At 47.7% G+C, this 27,080-nt stretch overlaps 1 protein-coding gene across 4 annotated transcripts; it reads left to right on the top strand.

Annotated features, from left to right (window-relative positions):
• Positions 1-670: 670 nt before the first annotated feature.
• On the top strand, positions 671-23,259 carry IRX6 (iroquois homeobox 6). 4 transcript variants are annotated; one of them, XM_048516246.1, is made up of 7 exons: positions 671-844; positions 10,188-10,433; positions 12,479-12,591; positions 14,190-14,497; positions 16,682-17,308; positions 21,601-21,718; positions 22,357-23,257. In XM_048516246.1, exons 2-6 carry the CDS (start codon positions 10,350-10,352, stop codon positions 21,711-21,713), a joined length of 1,245 nt encoding a protein of 414 aa, XP_048372203.1. In that variant the 5' UTR covers positions 671-844; positions 10,188-10,349; the 3' UTR covers positions 21,714-21,718; positions 22,357-23,257. The 4 variants fall into 4 exon arrangements, with proteins under 4 accessions (XP_048372203.1, XP_048372200.1, XP_048372201.1 ...); XM_048516243.1 differs by lacking the exon at positions 671-844 and adding an exon at positions 6,931-7,558 and having other exon boundaries at positions 22,357-23,259; XM_048516244.1 differs by lacking the exon at positions 671-844 and adding an exon at positions 8,270-8,351 and having other exon boundaries at positions 22,357-23,259.
• The last annotated feature ends 3,821 nt before the right edge of the window (positions 23,260-27,080 follow it).

Below are 27,080 nucleotides of genomic sequence, written 5' to 3'. Positions count from 1 at the left end.
TAAAAGACACATCCGCTAGCATACAGCGAGTTTCTTTCTGAATAAAAAAAAAGTCATGGCAGGAAGTAATTGTTTTAAATATTAAAAATAAAATTAAAGATTGTGTATCTATTGGCTTTTACAATTGTTCTTTTCTAACAGCAGTGATTGCTCAGGCAAAACCGATCACTTGAAATACAGATTTGGAGCTTAGGGATGTAATTTTCCTCAGTTTCTATTTCCAGAGAAAGGAATAGGAGCAGCTACAGTAAATATATCAATGATGTTTTGAGAAACCAGGGTTTCAATCGTGAGAGAGAAATTTCTGCTAGAACACACCCGTTGCAAAAAAAAAAGTCATAACCGATAATAGGTTATCCAATATGATTTAAGAGCAGATAGCCAGAAAAATCAGCGCTGTCAAATTGAGACCCGTCCAAGAATCCATTCACACCAGCTTTATGCCAATGTTTACAACTCGCTCAAAGAAAGATGTTTCAGAATTTCCTGACAGATTGTTTGCCAGCCAGTTAAGCGAAATAAAGGAGATTTCACATATGTAACAACTGAATTGCAGAGGAACCAAAGACAGCAGTTTTGACTTCTCATAAAACAGAGGTCTCGCAAGGGACGAGGCGACGGGGAAGAATCGGTGGAAATAACGCTGGTTTCAAGGGAGCGGAGTTTAATATTGCAAGTTGCTATGGGTATTGCGTCATTTTAAAGGGTCGCATCTCCCGATATTAGTGCAAATGTATAAACATAGATTATGGTATGGAAGGAGCGCTAAAGGGCAGCAAAGAGAGGGAATTAATTGCTAAAGGCCATCGTAAAAAGCTACCATTTGCTGCCGGACACAGAACAGGTAATGAATCCTTTCTTTACTTTTTAATTAAGGAATGTACTGATTTGCATTATCTAAATCACAACATTGATTCCCGACCTCTCCTTGTCCATGGGATGATGGCTTTGGTTTCTCATTTGTTTTTATGGACCAAAGCAAAGGAAATAAATTAGCATATTGTATTCTTTGGGGGAAAACCAGAACTACTTGCCTATAATCCAATAGTTCCATGCCATTGTGTCCCAGGCGTTTTGCTAGAAAATAGTTCAAGCAACATTTTTTTAAAAAAGAAAAGAAATCCAGTTGTGATTGTAGCATTTAAGAAATACATGCTCAGAAAGAGTGATTAATATGTACCTCAATGCGCAATTCTTCTGACATATACACAGTTCCATAAAAATTGCTGATCCAAGTGATTTAGAACAAGTCATTTTATTTCAATATAATTAATGTACTCTTTCCACTGGGGATTTACACAATTACATAATTAGCCATAATGTCACCCAAGGGTGTTCTTAATGACTTTGAGTATACATTTGTCTCTGTTAACAATAATTCAATCTGATACAAGTTTATATTTTGTCTGGCAAAGCCAATGTTGTTGTTGTACGTGTGTGTCGTCCCCCCCCCCCCACATTAAAAAAGATTAGTCATTCTTCCAAGGCAAACCATCGCAGCCAGGTTAGATTCAAAGACAATTGTTACTCTTCTTAAAGTAAGTCAGTGGAGTCTGGATAAACAAATTGGGTGTCTCTGCACAGATGATGAAATGATGCCCAAAGCAATGAAAAAATTACAGGTCACTTTCCGCAAAGAAAAATTACATAGAATATTTTTTAGAAATGCATATACAATGGGATAACGTCACACCTGCAGAGTACTGTAATCTTGCAAAACAGTGGGAATGGAATGAAACTCTCTTTTGCCGAGTTTATGCTGTTGCACAAATCAAGGTAAAGAAGCCTGCAATAAGAACTATTTCACATGTTCACCGTAGCAATCTTTGGCGTACATTCAATGGGGAAATAACGTCCACTCTTTAGCATGCATGTCTGTAGACTGCTCACATAGTTGGGTTTATGGGTTAGTTTTAAGAAAACAGGCATACACTTAAAAAATGTAATATGTGAAGGCGACCATCTCGGTCCCATGGCTACAAACACCAGTGAGATCAATTCTGTGAGACATCTAAGAAGATTAAGCAATGTTTAGAAGGCAGTACACAGGTTTTCAAGAGCTATGGACCTTTTTTTAGGCGGAATGTCTTTAAAACAAAAATAAAAGATATAATAGAGGAGGGAGAGATAGCAATAAGTCTCTCTAAGGGTCCCTGGTAGATGGGAGGGACCTAACACAGCAGCCAATGAGAATGAAATATGAACTAAAAAGTCACATGTTCAAATTTCATTTCCAATTACTTGGTAGTTTTTTGGTAAGTCATTCTCTCTCTGCTTCCATGTCCACATATTCTGCATGTATTTATACTCTATGAATATTATACGTATATGACATATTTATATATATTCTATATACTCTCCGCAGGTTTGGGGACAAGACCCTTGAGGTGGCTGTGGTCTGGCAGTTTTGCCCCTGCACATATCTGTTTAGAATTTATTATATATTACTACCTGTAGTAGATTGGAGTCCAGTAGCATTAACAGACCAGCAAGATTTTCAGGGGATAAGCTCTGGACAGTCTAAGCTCCCTTGGTCAGATAGTCTCATCTGACCAAGGAAGGGTTATCTCTAGAAATTTTAGCTTATACCTTGCCCATCTTCCTGGTCGCTAAAATATTACAAAACTCCAGTCTGGCGGTCCCACACAGGAGCCAGCATGTAGTGGTTAAGAGCAGGTGTAGTCTAATCTGGAGAACGGGGTTAAATTCCCTGCTCTGCCACTTGAGTTGTGGAGGCTTATCTGGTATACCGGATTAGCTTGTGCACTCCAACACATGCCACCTGGGTGACCTTGGGCTGGGCTAGTCACTGTCTCAACCACGTCCACCTCTCAGGGTGTTTGTTGGGGGGGGGGGGGCGGAAGGGAAGGAGATTGTCTGCCCCTTTGAGTCTCCTTGCAGGAGAGAAAGGGGGAATATAAATCCAACTCTTCTTCTACTACCCTCTGAAACTAGATTGAAGCAGATGTAAATTCTACAGTGTTCTACAAAAGAAAGGGGTATAGGGGAGTTAGTAGGGGCAGAGACTCCAGTTAATGGCATTGCCAGGAATTAGAGAGAACCAACCAAGGCAAGGGGAACGGATTTCTACTTGACTGAGCCTATTCCATTTCCTGCAGTAGCGGGCTGGCTCTGTTTATCCCCTTCTTTTTTGGCAGATGAGCTTCTGATCGGATTCCTCTTTGCTGATCTTGATCTAAGCCGGTTTGATCCGATCGCCCACTTCACTCGCGGCTCTCTAGCGCCACCCGTAGAGAACGCGCAGATCTGCTACTGCCTTATTTATTTTTTTTAAAATGTACTATGTATAGATTTGTCTTCATACATCCGCAACTTTCGTGTAGACGTCCCGAGCCTTGCTTTTGTATTGAACCGGATTAATAGCTCAGTCGCTGGTAGGAAGGCTTTTAATGGGTCTTCTTCCAAAGACCGCCAGATAAGTTTTGGGTTTTTTTTGCTAGGGAAGTTTTGGAAGGCAATTGTATTTGGGGAGGGCGGGGGGGTGTTTATTGGTCTGTTTCTAGGCTACGGACCCCCCTCTCCCTTATCCTGGCCCACAACTGTTTGCAAACCGTTTCGACTAATGGTCTGCAACGGTTCGTTTACTCGCTGGGAATAAGGAAACCAGAGAATTTTGTCTGGTCGCCTAAAAGGACATGGAGAGGAAGAAGAACTTCCTAGCTCACCATTTTGCTTCCAAGAATTTGGGGCAGCGTCAGTGGCATTTCCCATCTCTGACGCATTCGCACAACGACGCTGTGAGGTAGGCAGAAAGAACAAGGAAGGGCCTGGGAACCTATTTTGTTGCACAACCAAGTCAGTATTCGAACCCTGAACTCCCTCTTCTTAGGAATAAGGTCGCAGGAGAGGGGATTCGAGGCGGGAGTATGTTTGGGGTGGTACTGCTTACCTAGGTAAGGATCTGGGGATCAAGAAATGCCCCCTCCTCTCCCCCTCCCCTCCCCCTCCCCCAAGTCTGCCTTGCATTATGCCAACAGAAAACTCCCGAACTGCCGATTCCCGTTTGGTATAGGGCAAACTCTGACATTACTCCTCGTATTATTTTAGGCGTGCGCATACTACGAAGAGTGCATGGGATTACCTCCTTGGAGAAGTCTCAGACGCCCAGAGAGAGAGAGAGAGAGAGAGAGAATTTGCACTCTAATCTACAGTTATTCCAGTCTAAAAGGCCTGGATTCGGCATAAATTTGCCTTATTTTATTGTGCACCAAAATACACCGACTAAAGTAGCTCCTGATTCCCTCTCTCTTCGTCCCTCCCTCCCTCCCTCCCTGTTTTCCTGCTTCTATCTTGTCTGTCTTTCTATTTCTAGCCTTGTCTGTTCTTTCTTTCTTTCTTTTTCTTCCTTCCTTCCTTTCTTTCTTTCTTTCTTTCTTTCTTTCTTTCTTTCTTTCTTTCTTTCTTTCTTTCTTCCTTCCTTTTTCTTTCTTTCTTTCTTTCTTTCTTTCTGTTTCTTTCTGTTTCTAGTCTTGTCTGTTCTTTCTTTCTGTTTCTTTCTGTTTCTAGTCTTGTCTGTTCTTTCTTTCTGTTTCTAACTGCTTCTAGTCTTGTCTGTTCTTTCCTTCTTGTTCTAATTGTTTCTTTCTATTTCCAGTTCTTGCATTCTATTTCTAGTCTTGTCTCTTTCTTTCTTTCTTTCTTTCTTTCTTTCTTTCTTTCTTTCTTTCTTTCTTTCTTTCTTTCCAAAGCGCCTTTCCTCGCGGAGGGCGCATTGCCAGCCCCGGGACGGGACCCTCCAAGCGGGCACCTTGTTGGCCAACTGGCCAGGGTGTTAAAGCGGCTGGTTGGACCAGGGCCGGGCCATTTGTTAATGGAGGCAATTACGCACAGGCGGTAATGGGCAAGCGGGTCCCTGGGCAGCCATCAATCATCCGCCCATTGATCTGTCAGCGCCTTCTCTCTCAGACCCCCCTCCCCTATCCAGCAGTTCCTGCCTCTTGGGGCCGGGCCGGGGTCTGGCGGAGAGACCCTCATTTATGGGGGGGGGGGGGCGGTCCTTAGCCTGCACTTTAGAATTGCAAAGGGACAGAAAAAGGCTAGCCTCTAAAGTCCCTCCCGGGGGGGGGGGTCTTGCTTCCATGTGGAGGGGCTCACATACCCTCCTCCCCCCCAATGCCAGCTAACATGATGGCGCGTCATTTGCCTGTCTCCACCTTCAGGAAGGAAAGAGGGCAACCCCTTTAAAGGAATGTGTCATTTTTGAGATGCCAAAAAGGGAAGAGGGGTTTTTTTTTTGGGGGGGGGGTAATATAGCAGAAGGACCCCCCTCTCCAATAAACACCGAGAGAGACTGTGCCGGCAGACCCACCCACGCACCAGGAATTGAAACCAACTGTGGCAGGTAACCCAAGGAGAAATACTTTCCAAATAGAGCATCATTTAAGCGGAACAAACGCTTGAGATCCGCGCAAAAGGCGCCTGATTCACCCGATAATTAACTTTTTAAAAAAAGAATGTATCCCTATTCCGTTTGTTTTTTTAGTGAATTATTTCTCAGATCCACCCAAATCAGCTGGTAGCAGCAGGCTGCAAGCCAGAAAAGACGTTCTTCTTTCTGTCCTACAGAGGAAGGGATTACTTTTTTCTGGGATGTCCTTGCTGCTGACAGTCAAATGTTAGGGAAAAACAAATGCGCATTTGACCGCGGATTAATGGCGAGATGGATCCGCTCTCGTCTGAACGGCCCTCTCTTGGGTGTGTTCGGTGAGAAGGAAGTCCTGGTAGAATGAGGCTGCGATCCCCTGCGGTCCTACCTGGAAGTAAACCTCCTTGAACTAGCGGGGCTTACTTCCGAGTAGAGGTGGTTAGACTGGGGCTGTGGGTTTCACCTTAGGCGGTAGTCCTGGACACAGTCACTTGGGAGGGATCCCCGTGACATTCCGATGGGCTTCCTTCCGAGTAACAGTGGGAGTTAATTCTTATAGGTCTGCGCTATAGGATGTCTACACGCCCATGCCTCCAAACACGAAGTGGGTTTCTTGACCCCCTCCCCTCCCGAGTCTCCGTAGTCATTTTCAGGGTTCTGCAGGGTGCTTTGGTCCTCTGGAAGGCCGACCCAGCTTCCGCGCTGGCATTCCTCTCCTTGCCACAGGATTCGAACTCAGGACTGCACCCAGTCCCTGGGAGCGAAACACAGCCCGAGAAATCCTCTCCTTGAACTCAGAACGCTCCAAAATGTATCGGTTGGGTCTAGCTTCTTAACCGGGTTACAAACCCTCTGGAGTGGGTGTATGGGGTCGACAGGTCGATCCACTGGATTCTCCAGCACTAGATCTGTCTTGAGCGACTGAACGCCACTTTCTGGGTGGGGAAGAGCTGTCTGCCCTCTCCCCGTTTTCCTTCGAAGAAAAACAAAATTTTTAAGGGGGAAACCACCGCAGGCAGGGCTCTGCCCCGAGAAACTTCCAATAGACCTTTGGAAGGGGGAGAGGGCTGCGGGGCCCAAGAAAAACATGGCGAAGAGGCTGAGAAAACGCAGCTTCTGAGTAGGGGGGAGGGCGTTTGCATCTTTCCCCCATCCTTGAAGTCAAGTGGTGTATGGTTGAGATTTCCAGCTAGGTTTTCCAGGTGCTGGCTCTAGGGAAGGGAGAGATGAAGTTTAGGAAAAGATGTTTGCAGGGTGGGTAAGAGGAGGAGGAGGAAGAAGAAGAAGAAGAAGAAGAAGAAGAAGAAGAAGAAGAAGAAGAAGAAGAAGAAGAAGAAGAAGAAGAAGAAGAAGAAGAAGAAGAAGAAGAAGAAGAAGAAGAAGAAGAAGAAGAAGAAGAGTTTGGAGTTATATCTTTCCTTTCTGTCCTGTAAGGAGACTCAAGGTGGCTTACAAGCTCATTTCCCTTCCTCTCCCAAAACAGACACCATGTGGAGTGGGTGGCAGGCAGGGCTGAGAGAGTTCTGTGAGAACTGTGACCAGCTCAGGGTCACCCAGCAGGCTTTATGTGTAGGAGTGGGGAATCGAACCTGGCTCTCCAGATTAGAGACCACCGGGTCTTAACCACCACGCCACCCCTGGAGAGCAAAGGAGGAGAATCAGCACCATGTCCCTGGAGTGAGAGAAAGAGGGAGTGAGAGTGTGTAGGACTGGAAGAAGGCAGGCAGGCAGGCAGGCAGGCAGGCAGGCAGGCAGAAAGAAAGAAAGAAAGAAAGAAAGAAAGAAAGAAAGAAAGAAAGAAAGAAAGAAAGAAAGAAAGAAAATCTTGTAGGAAAAGGAGACCATATCCAGTTCAGCTTGGGTGACCAAGCCCTCAAACTCACTGCGAATTTGGTCTTTTTAAGGAAAAAATAAAATAAAATATGGACAAGCAGAGAGGAAGAACTCTTCCGGGGGGGGGGTGTTGGCCTGCCTCAGGAGGAAGATGCTGCTCAGAGAGGAACCCCCCAAGAATTGTTTTCCTGTTATCCACACGTGGGCTAGACAGGAGTTGGGGTTAAAAACCGCTTTTCCTCCTGGTGGCTGCAAACCCCATTCGGGATGGTGCCAAAAGAGAGAAAGGCAGCGCTTTCTAGCGGGCTTGGGGGCGAGGGATGCCAACCTCCCGGCCAGGTGAGTGCGTCTCGGACAGGTAGGGGGCGGGCGGGTTCTGCCTGGTGGCATTGGTGGCGCCCCTGCACATCCCCAACCGGGGCTCGCGGGTCCGACGTTCCCAGGCGATTGGCAACCAGGAGCCGGATTACTCCTGACGTCAGCCGGCCCCCGGGGGGACCCAGCCGGGCTCAAGAGCCGGAGCGGGGCGGCAAAACAATGCCAGCCCCCTCCGCCGCTCGCCAGCCTTGACGTTTGCACAACCCCCACCCGCAATTTCTTGGCAACCCCTCCCCCCTCCTCCTCCTTCCCCAACGCAACTCCTTTTCAGTAGGGGAGACCCCCCCTCCACACACCTTCTATAGATTACATATCTCCAGCCATCTATATATTATCTATATATTTAGACTGGGTCCTTCCCTCCCCCCCCCCTTTTTTTTTTTAATTTTAAAGAGCCATCATAAGGAAGTATTGGGAAGCTTTTCCGCAGATGCCGGCTGGCGATCTTTTCTAATTGTCGGGGCTTCTTTTTTTTTGGGGGGGGGGGAAGAGGGAGAGACACAGAGGGAGGACCGATTAATTGATAGTCCCCCTAATTGATCGCCCTCCCGGAGGGGGACATGGGGGTGTGAAAAGGGGGGGCACCAGGCGGTGGGGGGAGGGGAGAGGCCGGGCGGGCGGGCGGGCGGGCGGGCGGGGGAGGATTTGGGGGAAAGGAGGGGGGGGGTCACCCCATCTCCTGCTTCGGAGCCGGCAGCGGAGCGCCGCGATGTCTTTCCCCCAATTTGGCTATCCCTACAGCACCACTTCTCAGGTAAGTCCCAAAAACGCGCGTCAGCTGCTCGGGAGCGCTTTTTTTGGGGTGGGGCGAGGCGGTGGGGTTCCGGGTGTCCTTTATTTTCATTTATTTTCACCCCCCCCTTTCTCTTTTTAAAGAAAATTATGCGGGGCGCCGCCAGGGCCAAAAGACAGACACCCCCCCCCCCCCATTTTTTTTAAATTTTGCTTTGATCTGTTTGCTGTCCGCGGGAGATTTTGTTTTTAAAGGTCTTGGCGCAGAAGGTTTACGAGGGAGGGATCCCACTGACTTCAACCGGGGGCGGCTCTCGAGGAAGCCTGTGGTTTACTTTTTCTGCCCCCCCCCCTTTAAAGTGGAAACAAGTTGCTTATTTGCTGGGGGGGGGGACCACGGGAAGCAACCCCCGAAGTTCCACTCCTTTGCAAATCTGGTATCGATCTGCAAGTTCAGGGAGCGCCAGGAAGGGAGCGCCGGACGGAAAGGGATTGACTCCGGTTCCAAGCCCGATCCGAGGCCATCAGTTTTCGCGAGTTTCTTCCAAGAAACTCGAATTTGGAATGACTCCCGAATCACCTCCTCCCCCTTCCCCCCACCCCGCCCCTGGCACCAAAATTACGGCCAGCAACTAGGGGAGCCGGGCGTGCGACCCTGAAAGCAGTTTACCCGGGCGTTTGCGCGAATGGAGCGCAGGGGATCTTACTTCCGAGTAGACCCGGCCGCCTCAAGGCTCTTCCCAGCTTCGGGCGCCGAAGTGAGCCCCATCAGTTTTGACGGCCCCGGCCAAGATCATCGCGGTGGGTGCTGCTACTCGGGAGTAAGCCCCCCTCCCCGTTTCAATGCACGGCACTGACAGGTGAAACTGCCTTCGGTTTTTCGGACTGATCTGATTTGCGCTTCCTAGGCGAGCGCCTGCCAGCCCCTTGCGTGCATTCTTCTGCACGTGTGGGTGCGCTGACACGCGCCCGCTGTCAAACCCGACACGGAGCCATCATTTATTTCCGAGAGAGGCTCCTGGCTTCACCTGAGACCAGATGTACCCCCACCTTTCCTATCAAATTTATTTTAAAGGGTTGTGTTAATTGTTTGACTTCTGTGTGTTCAACGGGGGTGGGGGGTCCAGCTGATCTCCTAACCTCTCGCACGGTTCTTGCACGGGTCTTATAACTGTGTTGCGCCCCCCCCCCCCCAATTCAACACGATGGGAAGAGAACAGGAGATTCCACAAGATTTCTGGCCAAGATGGTAAGTCCCCCTCCCTTAGAGGGCGGCCAAAGGACCACAAAGGGCACAAGAAATAAACCACATTTTTGCTATTTTATTAATTAGAAGAAGAAGAAAAGTTTGGATTTACACCCCACCTTTCTCTCCTGTAAGGAGACTCAAGGGGGCTTACAAGTTCCTGTCCCTTCCTCTCCCCACAACAGACACCTTGTGAGACAGGTATGGTTGAGGGAGACTCCACACACGCACGGGGGGGGGGGTTGCTCCTTTAGGGGTGCCTCCTCGGAGGAGCAGGGGAGCTCTTCTTAGATCTTAATAGGGTCCGACCTCTGCGGGCTCCGGAAAGAAGTTGGGCTGCTTCCTGAAGCCTTGGCGCAAGTCCGGAGCGACTTGATCCGGAGTCACGCCGATTCACTCACGCTGGCCGACTCTCGCCTGGCAGCGGCTTCTGGAGGGCTTCGGCGTGGAATTCGAACCTGGGACCGCCCTCGGCATCAAGGGTCCCTCCAGTGGTTTTTATCCCCTTCCTCTTTGTCTAGGCAGCCCCCTCCCCTCCCGCGATCCTCTCTGTCTTCCTCCACCTCTTCTTTTCTCACGTTCCCCCTCTCTCTCCTTCCACCCCCAACCCAGTTCTTCGTCTCCGCAGCTTCCACCACGACCTGCTGCGACTCCGCATCCCGAGCCGCGTCGGATGCGACCACCGGCTCGACCCAGACGACCACCCTTCGCTGCCCCTCTTATGAGAACCGCCTGCTGGCAGGATCCAGGTCGGACCTCAATGCCGCGCTGGGCATGTACGGCTCGCCCTACGCCAGCCAAGGCTACGCCAACTACCTGCCTTACAACGCGGATCCCTCCACCCTATACACGACCCTGGTGAGTGGCTGAACCGAGGGTTTCAAGGGGAGAGAAGGCGCTAGTCCAGGGGTCTGCAACCTGCGGCTCCCCAGATGTTCATGGACTACAATTCCCATCAGCCCCTGCCAGCATGGCTAATTGGCCAAGGTGGCAGGGGCTGATGGGAATTTTAGTCCATCAACATCTGGAGAGCCGCAGGTTGCAGACCCCTGCGCTTGTCCCTGTGTGGTCAAAGTGTGGGGTGGGAGCGTTTTGATGAGCCTGCCAGGCTGCGATCCCACGCCATGCACGCTTCCTTGGGAGGAAGCCCTAAGGAGGCTTCCTTCCCACCAAATGCGCTTAAGGATCCGGGAAAGCAAGAAAGAAGTCCTACTCCTAAGCACTTCGACTCCGAAGTCAGTCCCACTATGTTCAACGGGGGGTTACTCCCATGAAAAGGTTTTATTTAAAATGGAAGGATATCTGACTTTCCATATCCATATGGTAACTCTCCATGGCCTTTTCATTTTTAAAAAGGCTCCCTGGGTAAGTCCTCTTGAACTGAGAAGTTCATAAAACCTGGAATCCAGGTGTGTGTGTAGCCACAATTATTTGGGAGTAAGTCAGGATGCAGATGTGGGCTCCTCCTTGTATACCCATCTTCCTTCCCAGGGAAGGTGTCTAAGAGTAGGGTGAATAATCGAGTTCAAAACTGTGCCTGGAATGTGCGGGGAAGAATCCCAGATGCTTGAAACTGGTGTTTTTTCCCAAACTCTGAACTAGCAGCCAATGTCAGCTCCTGGGGGGCAGAGATCAGTCCATCTGAAATGGCAGGTGTATCCCATGGCCTTTCCAAACCGAAAGAACTGCAGTCTGATTCCGTATGGGCCAAAAACAGCAGTGTGAAAACGGTGTGAAAGTGGTGTAAAAGGGTTTAAAACAGCTTAAAAGGATTTATACTGTTTTCACACCATTTTCACACCGCTTTTTTTGGCCCATGCGGAATCAGCCTCAGTTCTCTGTTTCCAAGGAGTTTACTTTACAACCTAACTTTGAAGGGAAGGGGGAACTAAGGCCCCTTCTGCACATGCAGAATAATGTACATTCACTCCACTTTCACAATTGTTTGTAAGTGGATCCTGCTGTTCCGTACAGTAAAATCCAGCTGCAAAGTGCTTTGAAAGTGGATTGAAAGTGCATTATTCTGCATGTGCGGAAGGGGGAATGAGAGAGAAGAAGAAATGTAGAATTAAGGACCACAAATGTAAAATGCAGCCACAGGTACCTTATTTTGTTTGTTGTTTTATGAGGTGGGTAGTAAAGAGAATGGATAGCCACTGGTTGCCTGTGGTGGGAGATGTAGGAGCTACAGGTTTATAATGCCCCTTTCAGATCAGGCGTGTGTTTTCCCCCTTGGATTCTGACATCCCTACAAGTTGGTTTTATCTATTTGTTTTCCTGGCAGTCTGGAGTGTGGAAAGTTTCTCCTAGTGTCCAGAGTTCAGAATTGAGAAAAGTATTTATTCTGGATTAATGACTCAGGAATTGTAGAAAAGTGTCAGCTGGTGAACGTGGTGTCATTGTCGTTGTCACAGTGTGGTGTGGTGGTTAAGGGCAGGTGGACTCTAATCTGGAGAACTGGACTTCTCTCAGCCCCACCTACCTCACAAGGCATCTGCTGTGGAGAGAGGAAGGGAACGAGTTTGTAAGCAGCCTCGAGACTCCTTATAGGAGAGACGGGCAAGGTATAAATCCAGACTCTTCTCCTTCATGGTCATCAGTGAGTGAGTTCTCTTCCTGGGCTGTAGCTCAGTGGTAGAACATGTGCTTGGCATACCGAAGATGCCAGGTTCAATCCCAGGCATCTCCAATTAAAGGACCAGGAAGCAGGAGATATGAAAGTGCCTCAGCCTACCATGGAAAGCCGCGTCTCCAGTCTGAATAGACAAGACTGACTTTGGTGGGCCAAGGTTCCGATCCAGTAGATGGCAGCTTCCTGTGTTCAGGTGCTCTCCCTCCCCCACTCCCCAGGGAGGGAAAGGACCCTTCTGTGACTCTTGATAGCGTTGCCATTCACTTTCCAGAACTCCCAGTACGAGATCAAGGAAGGCGCCTCAACTTTACATCCGGGGATTCCTCAGCCGGCCACTGCTTATTACACCTATGAACATTCCTTGGGGCAGTACCAATATGACAGGTAATGCATGGGATGGGCAGGTGAGCTTGGTGGACACCTTCCGTCACCGCCACCCTCATGTCCAACTTCTAGTATTAGCTCAGCTCACTTGCCTCTGACAATCGCTCAAGAGAAAGTGGCGCGCCTGCCTTGTTAGCCCTCTTGCACTGGAGTAAATCCCGCCAAACTTAGTGGAATTTCGTGAGTGTGAGTGTGAGTGTGAGTGAGAAAGAGAGAGAGAGAGAGAGAGAGAGAGAGGAGGAAACACCTGAGTGACAGGCTGTGTTTCTTTGCACATGTGTTGTGTGTGTTGGAAGGGGGGGAATCTCATTTTCAGTGGGACTGAGTGTATGATAGATCGTCCAAACACATCAACACATATAATCAACACTATTGATACTATTGACACACACATACGTGCACATACGCACACTCATTAATATAGACACTAATAAGCAACCATTTATACATATATAAATGGTTCATAAATATATATTTGCACAAACTTACACACACATATAATCATTTTATAGACACTAACAAGCAGACTTCTCGTGTGTGTGTGTATACACATCATCAGATATCTCATATGCGTGTGTGGCGTAGGAGGTTAAGAGCTCGTGTATCTAATCTGGAGGAACCGGGTTTGAGTCCCAGCTCTGCCGCCTGAGGTGTGGAGGCTTAACTGGGGAATTCAGATTATCCTGTACACTCCCACACACGCCAGCTGGGTGACCTTGAGCTAGTCACAGCTTCTCGGAGCTCTCTCAGCCCCACCTACCTCACAGGGTGTTTGTTGTGAGGGGGAAAGGGCAAGGAGATTGTAAGCCCCTTTGAGTCTCCTGCAGGAGAGAAAGGGGGGATATAAATTCCTCCTCCTCCTCCTCCTCCTCCTCCTCCTCCTCCTCCTCCTCCTCCTCCTCCTCCTCCTCCTCCTCCTCCTCCTTCTTCTTCTTCTTCTTCTTCTTCTTCTTCTTCTTCTGTGTGTGTACACATCTTTCAGTGTTTATGGCAATTCTGTATTACAATTTTCATGTTTCAGACTATATTTATTTTCATTGATTTCATTATCCGAATGTGTTTCATTTTGCTTCATTTATGTCATCTTTCTCCCGAATGGCGGCTTATTTAGTTCTCCTCTCCTCTGCTTAATCCTCAAAACAACCCAGAGGTAGGCTAGGCTGAGCCGGTGTGATAGGCCCAAGGTCACCCAGCGAACCACTATGAAGTGCTGTGGTCGTGTGGGGATTCAAACCTACATCTCGGTCTGGCACTCTAACCATTACACCACACTGAGTTCCTTGCCTGAGGCCACCTAGTGATTACAAAATTTAGAAATGCTATTGGAACAGTATTGGATCTATACTAAACATTGTAGTAAAGCTGGAATATAAACAACACAGTGCAGTAAAGAAATAAGGAATCATGTAAAAACTCAAAAATTGGGTTACAGAAATTAGAAAACAATGCAGGGTAGACACGATGACGATATCTTGAAGCTCAGAATGGTTTTCTATTTAAATGGAAGGCATCTTACATTGGTGGGTGAAGAATAGCAGCTCAAAGCCTTGAACAGATGTATGCCTCAAGTCGTCTGTGCTCTTCTTCCTTGCCATCAGGTATGGAACTGTGGATTTCAGCAGCTCGGCCAGACGCAAGAACGCCACCCGGGAGACCACCAGCACCCTCAAGACGTGGCTGTACGAGCATCGGAAAAACCCCTACCCTACCAAAGGAGAGAAGATCATGCTGGCCATCATCACCAAAATGACCCTGACGCAAGTATCAACTTGGTTCGCCAATGCGCGGAGGAGACTCAAGAAGGAGAACAAGATGACCTGGTCTCCAAAGAACAAAATGGGGGAAGAGAGGAGAGAGGATACCAGGAGGCATGGGGACGATTGTAGCAGCGACAATGAAGATAAAGGTAAGAATGGACATCCACCCACCCACCCACCCACCCACCCACCCATCCATCCATCCATCCATCCATCCACCCATCCATCCATCCATCCATCCATCCATCCATCCATCCATCCACTACCCATCCATCCCTGCCCCATCCATCCACTACCCATCCATCCCTGCCCCATCCATCCACTACCCATCCATCCCTGCCCCATCCATCCACTACCCATCCATCCCTGCCCCATCCATCCATCCATCCATCCATCCATCCATCCATCCATCCATCCATCCATCCATCCATCCATCCAGCCATCCATCCATCCATCCATCCATCCATCCATCCATCCATCCATCCATCCATCCATCCATCCATCCATCCATCCATCCATCCATCCATCCATCCATCCATCCATCCATCCATCCATCCATCCATCCATCCATCCTTTAGCTCTTTGTCTGCCTGCCTAGCCGTCTGTCTTTCTTGCATTTAAGAATACATGTGTGCATCTGCTAAAATGTCTAACAGTGCAATTCTACGCAGAGTCGCTCCTGTCTAAGCTGGTTTGCTTCAAAGGGCTTAAAAGGAAGTGACATTGGTTAGAACCGCACTGCAAGTGAAATTTATTCAGGGTCAGTTCTGAAGAAGTTTCTAACGAGTTTGTCCCATGCACCGGGTTTTATTCTAAAAAGTATCTTGAATCTGAACATGCAGGTTTTCTTCTTAACTATTAGGGTCTGGTGCTTCTTAACTACTAGGCCTTGGTCCAAGGGAAATAATAAAAGTGTGTGCGTGTGAGTGAGTGAGTGAGTGCGGTAGGGGGGAAATCTGGTACCCAGGGCAAAATGGCACCTGCGCCTCCCGCCCCCCCCCCAACACGCCTCACTTACCTTTAAAAGTTAAAAGAGCAGCCTGCTCCAGTTTGCAGGGGCTGCTCTGGGCCATGGGGGCAGCCTGAGGGGAGAGGTGGGGGAGCGATTCTCCACCCCCATGCCTATGCCTGGGCATTTGTCCCACCCACCCTGTGGTAGCTCCGCCTATATTGTGTGTGTGTGTGTGTGTGTCTGTGAGGATATATGAGAGATTTTGAGTCCTTGGAGGTGAGACTCATATGCAAATACTAAGCATTACTACTTTCATGCTAGATTCAAGTCCAGAAGCAGCTTAGAGACCAACAAGGGTTTCAGCTCTGGAGTCTGGGCTCTTGAAAGCTCAGACCCTCAAAATCTTGTCAGTATCTAAGATGCTCCTGGACTCAAACCATCCCTTTTGTGCTTCAGACCAGCACAGCCACTCTCTGAAATTCTTGTCCCTCTAGTATTTCACTGAAGCCCAAAGTGTTGTTTTGCATGTTATCAAGTTTGCAACCAATTCATTTTGAGCCCTGGATAGTCCTGGTTACTCACACCACTGCATAATGTTTTCTTAAGTCCTGGCAGGGGATGGAGTTGATGGCCCTTGCAGTCTCTTCCAACTCTATGATTCAGCGTGGTATAATGAGCCAGCATGGTGTAGTGGTTAAGAGCAGGTGTACTCTAATCTGGAGAACTGGGTTTGGTTCTCTGCTCTGCCAGTTGAGCTGTGAAGGCTTATCTGGTGAACTAGATTAGCTTGTGTGCTCCAATACATATCAGCTGGGTGACCTTGGGTTAGTCACAGTTCTTTGGAGCTCTCTCAGCCCCACCCACCTCACAGGGTGTTTGTTGTGGGGGGGAGGGAAAGGAGGTTGTAAGCCCCTTTGAGTCTCCTTGCAGGAGAGAAAGGGGGGATATAAATCCAAACTCCTCCTCCTCCTCTTCTTCTTTGATTCCAATTGGTTTTGAATAAGATGACCAGATGGTCACCTTGTAAAGCCGGGACGGGGGTAGGTGGCTCCGCGCGCGTGCGCATGCACCTGCAGGAGCGCACTGCCTTCTGGGGCGCTGCCGTTTCCCGCCCTGTGATAGGGCTGGAAACAGCAGCGCCCCAGAAGGCAGTGCGCTCCTGCGGCCGTGCACGTGGGTGGCTGCCGCACTGCCTTGTGCCCCAGAAGGCAGTGCAGCAGCCTCCCAAAAATCGGGACAATGGAAATAACCCGCAGGACGCAGGACAAATTGGGTGAAGGCGGGACTGTCCCGCCAAAAGCGGGATGGCTGGTCAGCCTAGTTTTGAAGTAACTCCTTGCTTTTGTCCACCCACCCACCCCCTTCTGTTCTGAAAATGCAGACCCAAAAAGTGGGAAAGAAGACAAGGAGCTGCGGCTGAGCGATCTGGAGGACCTGGATGATGAGGAGGCGGAGACCAAGGCTGAAGCGGAGCTGAAACACCCCCATCAGGACCGGCCAGTCGTCATCAGCAGCGCCTTAGCAGAGTGCGAGAAAAACAACTGTGGCTTGACTCCGCCCAGCCACTTCCGGGTGTTTTCCTGCACCAAAAGCGATCTGGCCACTTCGGGGGACTTTCTGAGCCACAAGGGGGCTGCCTTAGCGAGCCATCTTGGCAGCCATAGCCAATCCTACGAAACTCCGGAGAAGCCCCGGATCTGGTCTTTGGCCCATACGGCAGGTGCCAACGTGGTTGTGGGACCCGCAATCAACCCCGGTCCGAGGACAGAAAGCCCGGATTGTTTAGTGCTCCGGGGAAGGCTCCCTGGGGCCGGAGGACAATGCAGCGAGGAGAAGACGCTGGACAGCCTTGTACGGATGCAACCCCTTCATGACAAGGCCTTGGAGGAGCTGAGCCAGCCGACCAAAATCTTTAGGAATTCTGCTTTCAACTTGCAGTCCATCTCACTGAACTGTGCTTCCTACCCCATGCTAGGGGAGACCTGCCAGTACTCAGCTGGAGCTGAAGGTAGCTATCATCTTGGGCTGCTTCCCTTCCTCCCATACCCAGAAGCAGTGCTTGGGTGGTAAGCACATGTGGCATCAGAAAGCCCGATGGTGCACTTGCTCATGAACCAGAGACATATCTAGGGACAATGTAGCTGAGTGCAAAATCTGAGTGTTCTGCCCCCTCCCCGTACAGGTGGCCGCCCTCCCCCACCACAACCAAACAACTCTTTTTCCACCAGATTTTGTCTTGAAGTCAGTGTATGGGCCGGGGGGTGGGGAGGAGGAGGTGTGTGGGGGACTAAATGACCACAGCCCGGGGACATTTGTCCCCATATGTTCCCCAGGCCTCTGCTGTGAACACGTTAATTTACTGCTATATGTTTTGGTGGCATTGAGTCATTGGAAGTCGCCTTTCTAAATGGTGAAAAGGCCTATTGAGCGCACACAATAATTAAAAATGCTGGGGGAATGCAGAGAAGGAATATTATCCGCCCTAACTCTGGATCATCATAGTGGGAAGGGAATGGAGGCAGAAATTGGCATCCAGGGACATCACTGAAGGTAGAAATAGCAAAACCAAGGCTGTCTTCACAGGAAATATCAAAAAGAAGATCATAACTTAATTCATGGTTTAGGTAGCCCTCAGTCCACACCAAGGAATGCCAAGTCACAATTGACTTATGGGAATCCCAGTGGGATTTTCAAGGCAAGAGATGAGATGAGCAGGGGTGGTTTGGCATTATCTTCCTTTGCATAGTCTTGGTCTTTCTTGGTGAACATAAGAACCCAAGAACATAAGAATGGTGGTCTCCCATCCAAGTACAGACCACACCCAATACTGCTTAGCTGCAGGTAATATGTTTTATAAGCTACAGCTAATGTACTTATTTGTCATTTTTTCCCCTTAGGGTGTGATTTAGCCAAAGGGAAATGTTTTTAAGCCACTGGACTCACTGGGAAAATATTACACAAACACTTTTCTCTCCTGTTGACATGGTTGGGAGTTAACGGTGCTTGACTTTGGCTGGGTCATCATGCCATTCATTTACACCTTCTTTTCAGTCATATAACATAGAACAACTCACTAGTAAAAATGCAAAGGAGAGGAAAGGCAGCCCAGTCTCTTGGAAGCTAAGCAGGGTTAGTATTTGGATGGGGACCACCAAGGAAGACTGTGTAGAGGAAGGCAGTGGCAAACCACCTCTGATTCTCACTGACCTTGAAAGCCCCTTGCTGGGATTTCTATATATTGACTGTGACTTGATGGCACTTTACAGACACTCTTCACTATCTGGAGGGAAGGCAGCGTGGTGGTTCAGTCCTATCACACGAGATCTTGGAAGCAAAGCAAGACTGGTACTTGGATGGGAGATCACCAAAGAAAAACTGTGCAGAGAAAGCCAATGCCAAACCACCTCTGCTTCTCGCTTGCCTTGAAAACCCCTTGCTTGGGTCACCATGTTGGTTGCAACTTGATGGCACTTTGCTCTGAAGCAAAATTGCAAATTAAGAAGGGGAGTAGTTGACTTAACCACTGGCATTTAAACAGAGCCTTTCAGGGGCCTACAAGTTAACTGAGAGAGGGCCTAGAACTCATTTTAGGACAGAGGTTTCAGGGGGTGTCCACAACAGCCAACCAACTAATTCTCTGTATTGCTACGAGCACTTATTTGGCACTTGTTTTATTTAAGACATTGTTCAAAATCTCTCAAGGGAGCTGAGGGCAGCTTGTATGGCTCCCCTCTGTACAATTTTATTCTGAACCCAGTGAATGAAGTTTGACTGAAAGGGTGAGTGAATCATCCAGCGCTTCATCTCAGAGGAAGGATTTGATCACCTGTCTTCCCAGTCCTCGTCCAGCACGCAAAGAACACTGGTTCCCACAGCTCTTGAAACCAGGGACATATCTGCTGAAAACAGCACCCAGCGCAAGCACTACAGCTCACCTTTCCCCCTCACTCCACAAGCAGTTCAGGGGCAGGGTGCACCTGTTTGACGCTTTGAGTTTGCAGTTTAAATCTCAATCCAGCCAGACTGAGCTCAGCATCAAACTAAGCAGCAGTGGCGTAGCTGTTAAGAGCAGGTGCACTCTAATCTGAAGAACTGGATTTGATTTCCCGCTCTGCCACTTGAGCTGTGGAAGCTTATCTGGGGAACCAGATTAGCTTGTGCACTCCATCACATGCCAACTGGGTGACCTTGGGCTAGTCACAGTTCTTTGGAGCTCTCTCAGCCGCACCCACCTCACAGGGTGTTTGTTGTGGATGTGGGAGGGAAAGGAGATTGTAAGCCCCTTTGAGTCTTCTCCTTCTCCTTCTCCTCCTTCTCCTCCATCTCCTCCTTCTCTTTCTCCTTCTCCTCCATCTTCTCCTTCTCCTTCTCCTTCTCCTTCTCCTTCTCCTTCTCCTCCTCCTCCTCCTCCTCCTCCTCCTCCTCCTCCTCCTCCTCCTTCTTCCTTCTTCTTCTTCTTCTTCTTCTTCTTCTTCTTCTTCTTCTTCTTCTTCTTCTTCTTCTTCTTCTTCTTCTTCTTCTTCTTCTTCTTCTTCTTCTTCCCTGATACTTTCCACTTTCCCTAGCATTATTATCTTCTCCAGTAACTCTCATAATGGGACTCATGTGCGACAGCCTCAGCTTAGTCATTTTAGCTTCTAGGGAGGGTTTAGGCTTGATTTGAGCCACAATCCACTGGATTGTCTTTTTGGCAGTCCAAACTATCTGCAATATGAACCCATATAAATGAACAGAAGTAGTAGTAGAAAAATGGGAACTGCACTTATGCAAACCAATCCACCTGTTTGACAAATTGAGTCGATGGGACAGCAGTCTTTCAAAATACATGGATTTATTTTTCTACACGTTCTTTTCTGCCTAACATTTATAGTTTGGAGATTCTTGTACTTGTAGTGATTAGTTCAATGTGTACCAGTGCCATGATGGTAGAGAATAATTCACCAGGAATAGATTTTTTTTTCTGTCCTGTGTTGTTAGAGAGGCACTATTAGCAAACTGATCTCCTTCAAGCCTTTGAACTGGTCAGAACTGGAGACAAGACTCAGTCACTGACAAAAAAAAGTGAAAGATGTAAGATAGCCTTTGTTCTATTCTTTATAGAGCGGGCATTTCTTTCTATCAATCCCTTTCAGTATTTGTTGTTCGGTGTTTTATGTATGTGTGTATTTATTTATTCATTTGCATTTTATTTTTTAATGGTTCTTGGAAATGATGGGAGGTTTAAAAGGCGGGGGGGAGGTTGGGATGTTCTCTTAGGTGCCCTTCTGCCGGGTTACTGATAAACTATTCAAACTACGAGGATATATCTCCAAACAACTGTCTGATAACTGCATCCCTTTGTTTTCTGGATTAAAATGCATAGCATGCCCTCCTCTTTGAAAGTTTGTTTTTAGAATTTGCAGCTGTTTTTGTTTGGTGTCTGCATAAATGTACATGAATATACATGAAGTGCATATGTGAACGGTCACATGAAGTTTCCTTACGCTCACTCCTGTTCACAAGTTATAGTGAGCACAATCCATGTGGAAAAAACTTGAGGGTTTTGTCCAGGGGTCTTCAAACTATGCCCCTCCAGATGTTCATGGACTACAATTCTTATCAGCCCCTGCCAGCATGGCCAAGTGGTAGGGCTCATGGGAATTGTAGTCTCTGAACATCTGGAGGGCCATAGTTTGAAGACCCCTGGTTTTGTCCCTTCATACCTATGTTGAGTAACTCCCATGTTACATTCAACGCTTGCACCGCTGAACATGTAGTTTAAGTCTGTTTATTCAAGTAGATCCCCAGTTTCAGATGTAAAATGAACATGTTTTCGCGGTTCCTTGCAAACAGATAAGCACAAGTACAGGGAGAATGCAGGTGTGTGTTATTGCAACATGTGAACTTCTGGTCTCCCTAGGTCAGCATTATCTACAATGACCGGCAGTAGACTTTCTCATCACTTACTACTAACTGAAGATGCTAAGGATCAAATGTAGGGGGTTTTGAGTGCAAAGCAGATGCTTTACCACTGCACCATACTCCCTTCATGAAACATCTTAATGGAGTATGACATCCTGTTGACATCCTGTTGTCAAGGAGGCAAGGACAACATAAGAGCACAGACTCATGCAGAGACATGGAGGCAGCCTCCTTTGCATTTGAGGCTTCTGGAAAGGTTTAACTGTTTAATGTGTTTAGGTGTTTCATGATGGGAAGGTGGACATTGTGTAGGTTCTTCCTTTCGGAGGCTGGGAGGGCTAAGAGCTGCCTGCCGCCTGTGATCCAGTAAGGCATTGTGTTTTTTCTTCGTCAAAACAGGGTTTGGGAGAACGGTAAGAGCCGCCCATGGCTCTCTAGATCTGAGCGAAGTTTGTCTCAGTCAGCAGAAGGACAAACTCCGAACAGCTTTCAGGCCGGTGCTGAAGAGGTGAGGCAGGTAAGTATCGGAAGACTTTGTGCTGCAACACCTGAATGCACAGAATCCTTTCCCTTTAGAATTCCTTCAAAGGCAGCACCTATTTTTAGTTTTTCCATGTGTTCCCGTCAGGGGACTAAGAGAGGGCCCTATTTCATGTCTGAACACAGTCAAAACCTGCAGCACAATACGGCATGTTTGGCGCATCTGTGAACATCCTGCGCTTCTCTTGTCTGCCATGTTTAGTCCACTCAGAGCAATCAATTAAAATGTTGCGATCAATGGAAAAAAAGTGCTCAATTAAGAAGGCAATAGATTATTTTTTTAAAAAATCTCAATTGGTTTTAATTTTAGAAATCCCTTGCCTGTCAGGTGCCTTGTTTGAAAAAAGTGTTCCTTCTTTTTCACACTATAATTATGTCTCCTACCATGTTTTCTTCCTTCCTTTGATCCTTGTTCCGTCTTTCATCCCCTTTCTTTGTTGTGCATCACTTGGGCATATACCTCAATCTCTCCCCTCCCCCTCCCCCCGCATGTGTCCCTCGCAATCCGCATTAGATTGTCATTTCCTTGGGAGTCCTTTGAGTCTCCTTACAGGAGAGAAAGGGGGGGATATAAATCCAAACTCTTCTCTCTCTCTCTCTCTCTCTCTTTCTCAGGCTAATCGAGCGTTGGAGGAACTTCTCAAGAAGGTTCAGAACTACTAGGCTTTCCCAGGAAGTTGTCCATCACTCCCGATGCAAATTCTCTCTTTCTCTCTCTTCACACCCTTCAAAGCATGAACTGCGACTACAGCATCGTTCTCATGGTAGTGGTGGTGAAGGGATCCTCCCACATATGCACAGCTCTTCAAGGTCACCACCCAAAGCCCAGCCAGAAAGGAACTGTTGGGATTTGTTTCTGCTACGTTATATGAACATGTCCCGCGCACTGAGCCACCAGGTCATGCCAGATCGAAGCATCCATCTGCAGCATGTCTCAATAAATGCATTCCGGAAGGTCTTGGCTTCCACGACAGGCCTGTTGTCTTCTTTAAAGAAAACCTCCAATCTGTCATATGTGATTTCTGAACATATGGGTCGTCCTCTTCCTTCTGTCTGCATGGGATGTGGAGCTTTTTTCCTTTCTGTCAGCCCTCGTCCTCAGTTTCTTTTTCTGATCCTTTTGTCTTTTTAATTTTTTTTAAAAAAATAAGATGTTCTTGTCAGCCATTTTGTCGTGTGCTCTGAAGGGGATTCTTGCGTAGTGCAAAATGCAATTTTGTTTATTTCTTGTTCTTGTACAAAGATGCCACAGAAAATATTTTTCAAAATCTCTAATTAAAAACCCGCCAAATGAGTGTTGTTGAACGGAACTGTGAGCTTGAGCGGAAGGATGCGCAATTGAGTTTTGTTATTCCTGATTGTCAGTCTTGTGAGGAGGATGGGATGGTGGGACCTTACACACGGACTATTTCATATTTCTTTGCACATATAAAGTTGCCGTACACTGCACTGGATCATTCCATTCCAACCCCTTTAATGGCATATACAAAACATAACACAATACCCTCTCAATTGACACAATTTAGAACACATAGAAATTACACCAGTTAAAATTTTTGCCACAGCTTCCAATGCCTCATAGCAATCACTGTTTAGATAAAAAATAACCTTCTGTTCATCAGTTGTCCCTTCAAACTCCCACAAAAAGGGGGGTTATACACACAACACAAGCCTTTATTAGCATATAAAACAGGAGAAAAATTTAAAACAAAACAAGGTTAAGAAATACAGTTAAAATTACTAATTTCCAGAAAAGGGGGGTTATATAATTTTCCCTACATAAAACATAAAAGGGACAGCATAACATTGTGTGGGACACAGATTCCGCACAATCCCGATCACATAAACATTTCCTGTCTTTTTGCAGAATCCCTAGACCAGAGGCGGAGCAAGAGGGGAAAGCACCTGGTGCACTGGTGCTTCCTCTGCCCCTGCCCCAGAATGCTCCCGCCCCACCCCCGGAATGCCCCTGCCATGCCCCCGGAATGCCTTCGCCACACCCACACAGTGTTGTACCCGCCGCCCCCTTGGAGCCATGCCTCTACCCTAGACATCACCTTGTTGAAGGGAAGAAGGGAAGATATTACATCTAGCAAGGGTAAGAGCTCTATGCCATCGAGCCTCAGCTAATAAATAAAGGTATTGGGAAGCAGATAATCTAGCAAAGGGGATTGTCAAAACAACAGGGGAACAAGTTTTGCTGGCTGCATCCAACATCCGCAGAAATTCCACATGGAAAAATGCACTGGGCCATTGGCAGACCTGACTGGATTTCCCCAAAGCTGCTCTGAGATCTTTTTTGTTAGAATGGGACAACTTCTGCATGTGTGTGCTCTACATTAAGCTATAATGTTCTGCCATATCTTGACTGCAGGCCAGGGCCTCCTCCTCCTCCTCCTCCTCCTCCTCCTCCTCCTCCTCCTCTTCTTAAAAAAACAAAATAAAACCTCTGTGATCCCAACCTTGGTTGGCTGAGATCCAAGTCAAATAAATAAACTTTTAAAAATTAAACCATTTAAATAAATAAATTTAAATTGGAGGATCTGTTGCAGTTTTGCAGGTTCTATTTTGCCAGGCTTATGGTTGAGGGCAGTGGCGTAGCACCAATGGGAAAGGGGAGGCGTGATGCCCCGGGTGCACACTGTGCGGGGATGTGGTCAGGGCATGGTTGGGATGTGGCGGGGGCATGGTGGGGCCATTCCAGGGAGGGATGCGGCAGGGGTGCGGGGCCCACCCGTACCCTGGGCGCAGTTTCCCCTTGCTCTGCCCCTGGTTGAGGACAGCAAAATTGTTCCACCATAGCTGGCTTCCCTCCCCCCTTTTCCTTTCTTCTCCTTTCCTCCTTTTCTTCCCCTCTTTCTTTAGCTCATTCCCCTTAGTGAGAGATTTTATGGTACCTTTTAATGTATAGCTGTATATTTTAAATCCTTTAATGTATTGTCACAAGCTGCCCTGAACATATCAAGGGGAAGAGAGGTCTAGCAATCAAACCATAAATAAATATAAAATAAATAAATAATTTTTGAAACCACGTCAATAAAACAATTAAAAACAGATCTAAAATGCACACAAAGACATAAAATAGTACGGGGCAGGAAGGAAGAATTATTGAGGGCATGCCAAAACAATGAGGTATAATAAACCAGTACAGCAGAGGAAGTTGTTGTCTAATCCCTTTCTCCTTTTAGCAAACACTTGCTTAAAAGTAAAGGAAGTCTGTTGCACAATACCAGGGCATCACTGACCCACAGGTGACATTACAGTTGCTTTGGCGGAGAAAACCGAAAGCTGGCCTGCCCTGCCTATCCTGTGAAGTGGTCAACCCAGTGGTGGGATGCAAAAATTTTAGTAACAGGTCCCCATGGTGGTGGGATTCAAACTGTGGCGTAGTACCATTGGGGCTGGGCGGGGCACGATGGGGCGTGGCCGGGCATTCCAAGGGCGTGGCATTCTTGGGCGGGGCTGTGGCAAGGACGCAGCCACTGCGCCGATCCTTGGGCAGGAAACGAATGCACGCAGGCACAGGCTGCCACGCACGCCGGTGCACCTCCTGCTAGACTGCTTCAAGTTCTGCGCGCTACTGCTGAGAGGAGGGGCATAAGTAAGGCAAAAATCACGTGGCAAAATCACCAAATAGTAACCTCCTCTCGGCACACACAAATAATTAGTAACCTACTCTTGGGAACCTGTGAGAACCTGCTGGATCCCACCTCTGGGTCAACCCATTCTCATCTACCACTTTCCCTTTTAATCTGCTGCATGATAATGGTTTACAAAGAGGGTCAAAACCAAGCTGAGCATCCATGGGCTGGTGCCCAAAACTCAGACAAGGCCATGTTCCCTCCATAAGGAGAGATTTTTAAAGGGCCCATTTTTGCATTTGAAGCCTTACCTTCCTGAAACACGCCTGGCGGGCCCTTTGGTGGTCTCTGGAAAGTGGGGCTGGGTTACCACAAGGGGCAGGCTTTTAGGAGGACCAGGTTGACTAGACAGGTGGGCCAAGTTTCAAGCTCTGCCTCCACTCATATCATGTTCTTCCCTTGACCATGCTGGCTGTTCCTTTGGGTTACAAAGGTCACTGTTCTCTCCTTCTGGTCTCTAGCAAAGCCTGTAAGGTCCGGACATGTCACTTTCCCCTCCTTGGCATCTACGCCTGACATGCCGAGTAGAGCTTTTGATGCCTCGTTCCCAGGAAGAACAGGCAAAGCAGGGCTTTGTCGATGGGTCAAGATCCTCATTCATTTAAAAGAGCAACTCCACATTGCACTTGGGCAAAACAGAAAGGAACACACCCCTCTGCATTCTTGGGCTTTAATTAAAAGTGTCGTTAGACACTTTCTGAACAGACAGTCGAGCCAAGCAGAGGTGAAAGGAAGAATGTGGCTTTTGTTTCTTCTGTCTCTGCAAGCCGTAGCCATAATTTTATCACAGTGCTAATTAAGAGGTCATCTGTAGATCAACTCTATACCAGCTTCCCCCCAAGTTCACAGGGGTCAGTATTTTTACATTAAGTCGTTTGCAGTCAATATGGTCAAACAGATTCTGCTTTAATAAATCAGAACTGATCAATAAGGGAGAGATGGGTCTACTGGAGGCAAGCACAGGGCAATTCAAGTGGTCCTCCATCCACCTAAATGGAACTACGTATAGTGACAGGGTCACACATGAATGTATTAAGTCTGTTATCCTACATTTGACCCTCACCGGCCTGCCCCCATGCAGGCGGCCTGCCCCGTGTAATACCCTGAAATTTTGGTACCACTAGCTTTAAACATGTGCCCCTTGAAAGCTGAAATGGAAAAAACCACCAAAAAATCCCCCCCCCCCCCAAATCAGACGGACCCGAATTTTTCGGTTATACCCGAATATGTTATTTGTCTTATTCGGCCACACAGATCATTTTATGCCCGAATAAATCCAAATCCGAATTTTACTGAATTTTTAGGGTATTGACCAAGCCTAGTGATAGGCTACGTTACCATTCATCTAATGCCAGCAACTGACATGGAACTTGGTGTATTTGACAAGTACATGGTCTTTCCAGTTAACATAGCCTTGTTCATCCCTGGTTTACTCAATCATTCATTGGCTTACTCAACCACTTGGTTAAGCAGACTACTTATTATGGAAGAGCAATGTCTTGAGAGGTGAAAGCTGTCCTTAAGATGTCTGATCCACAGTGATCCATTTTGCATGTCTAAGTTCACTGTCTGAGAGCCTGCGAGGTGTAGTGGTTAAGAGCAGTGCTCTCAAATCTGGATAACCAGGCTTATTTCCCACTCTTCCTTATAAAGTCTGCTGGGTGACCTTGGATTAGTCACAGTTTTTTCAGAACTCTC

The sequence above is a fragment of the Sphaerodactylus townsendi genome, linkage group LG14, assembly GCF_021028975.2.
Source record: "Sphaerodactylus townsendi isolate TG3544 linkage group LG14, MPM_Stown_v2.3, whole genome shotgun sequence".
In the NCBI taxonomy this organism is placed as follows: domain Eukaryota; kingdom Metazoa; phylum Chordata; class Lepidosauria; order Squamata; family Sphaerodactylidae; genus Sphaerodactylus; species Sphaerodactylus townsendi.
This window is presented reverse-complemented; position numbering and strand designations above follow the sequence as displayed.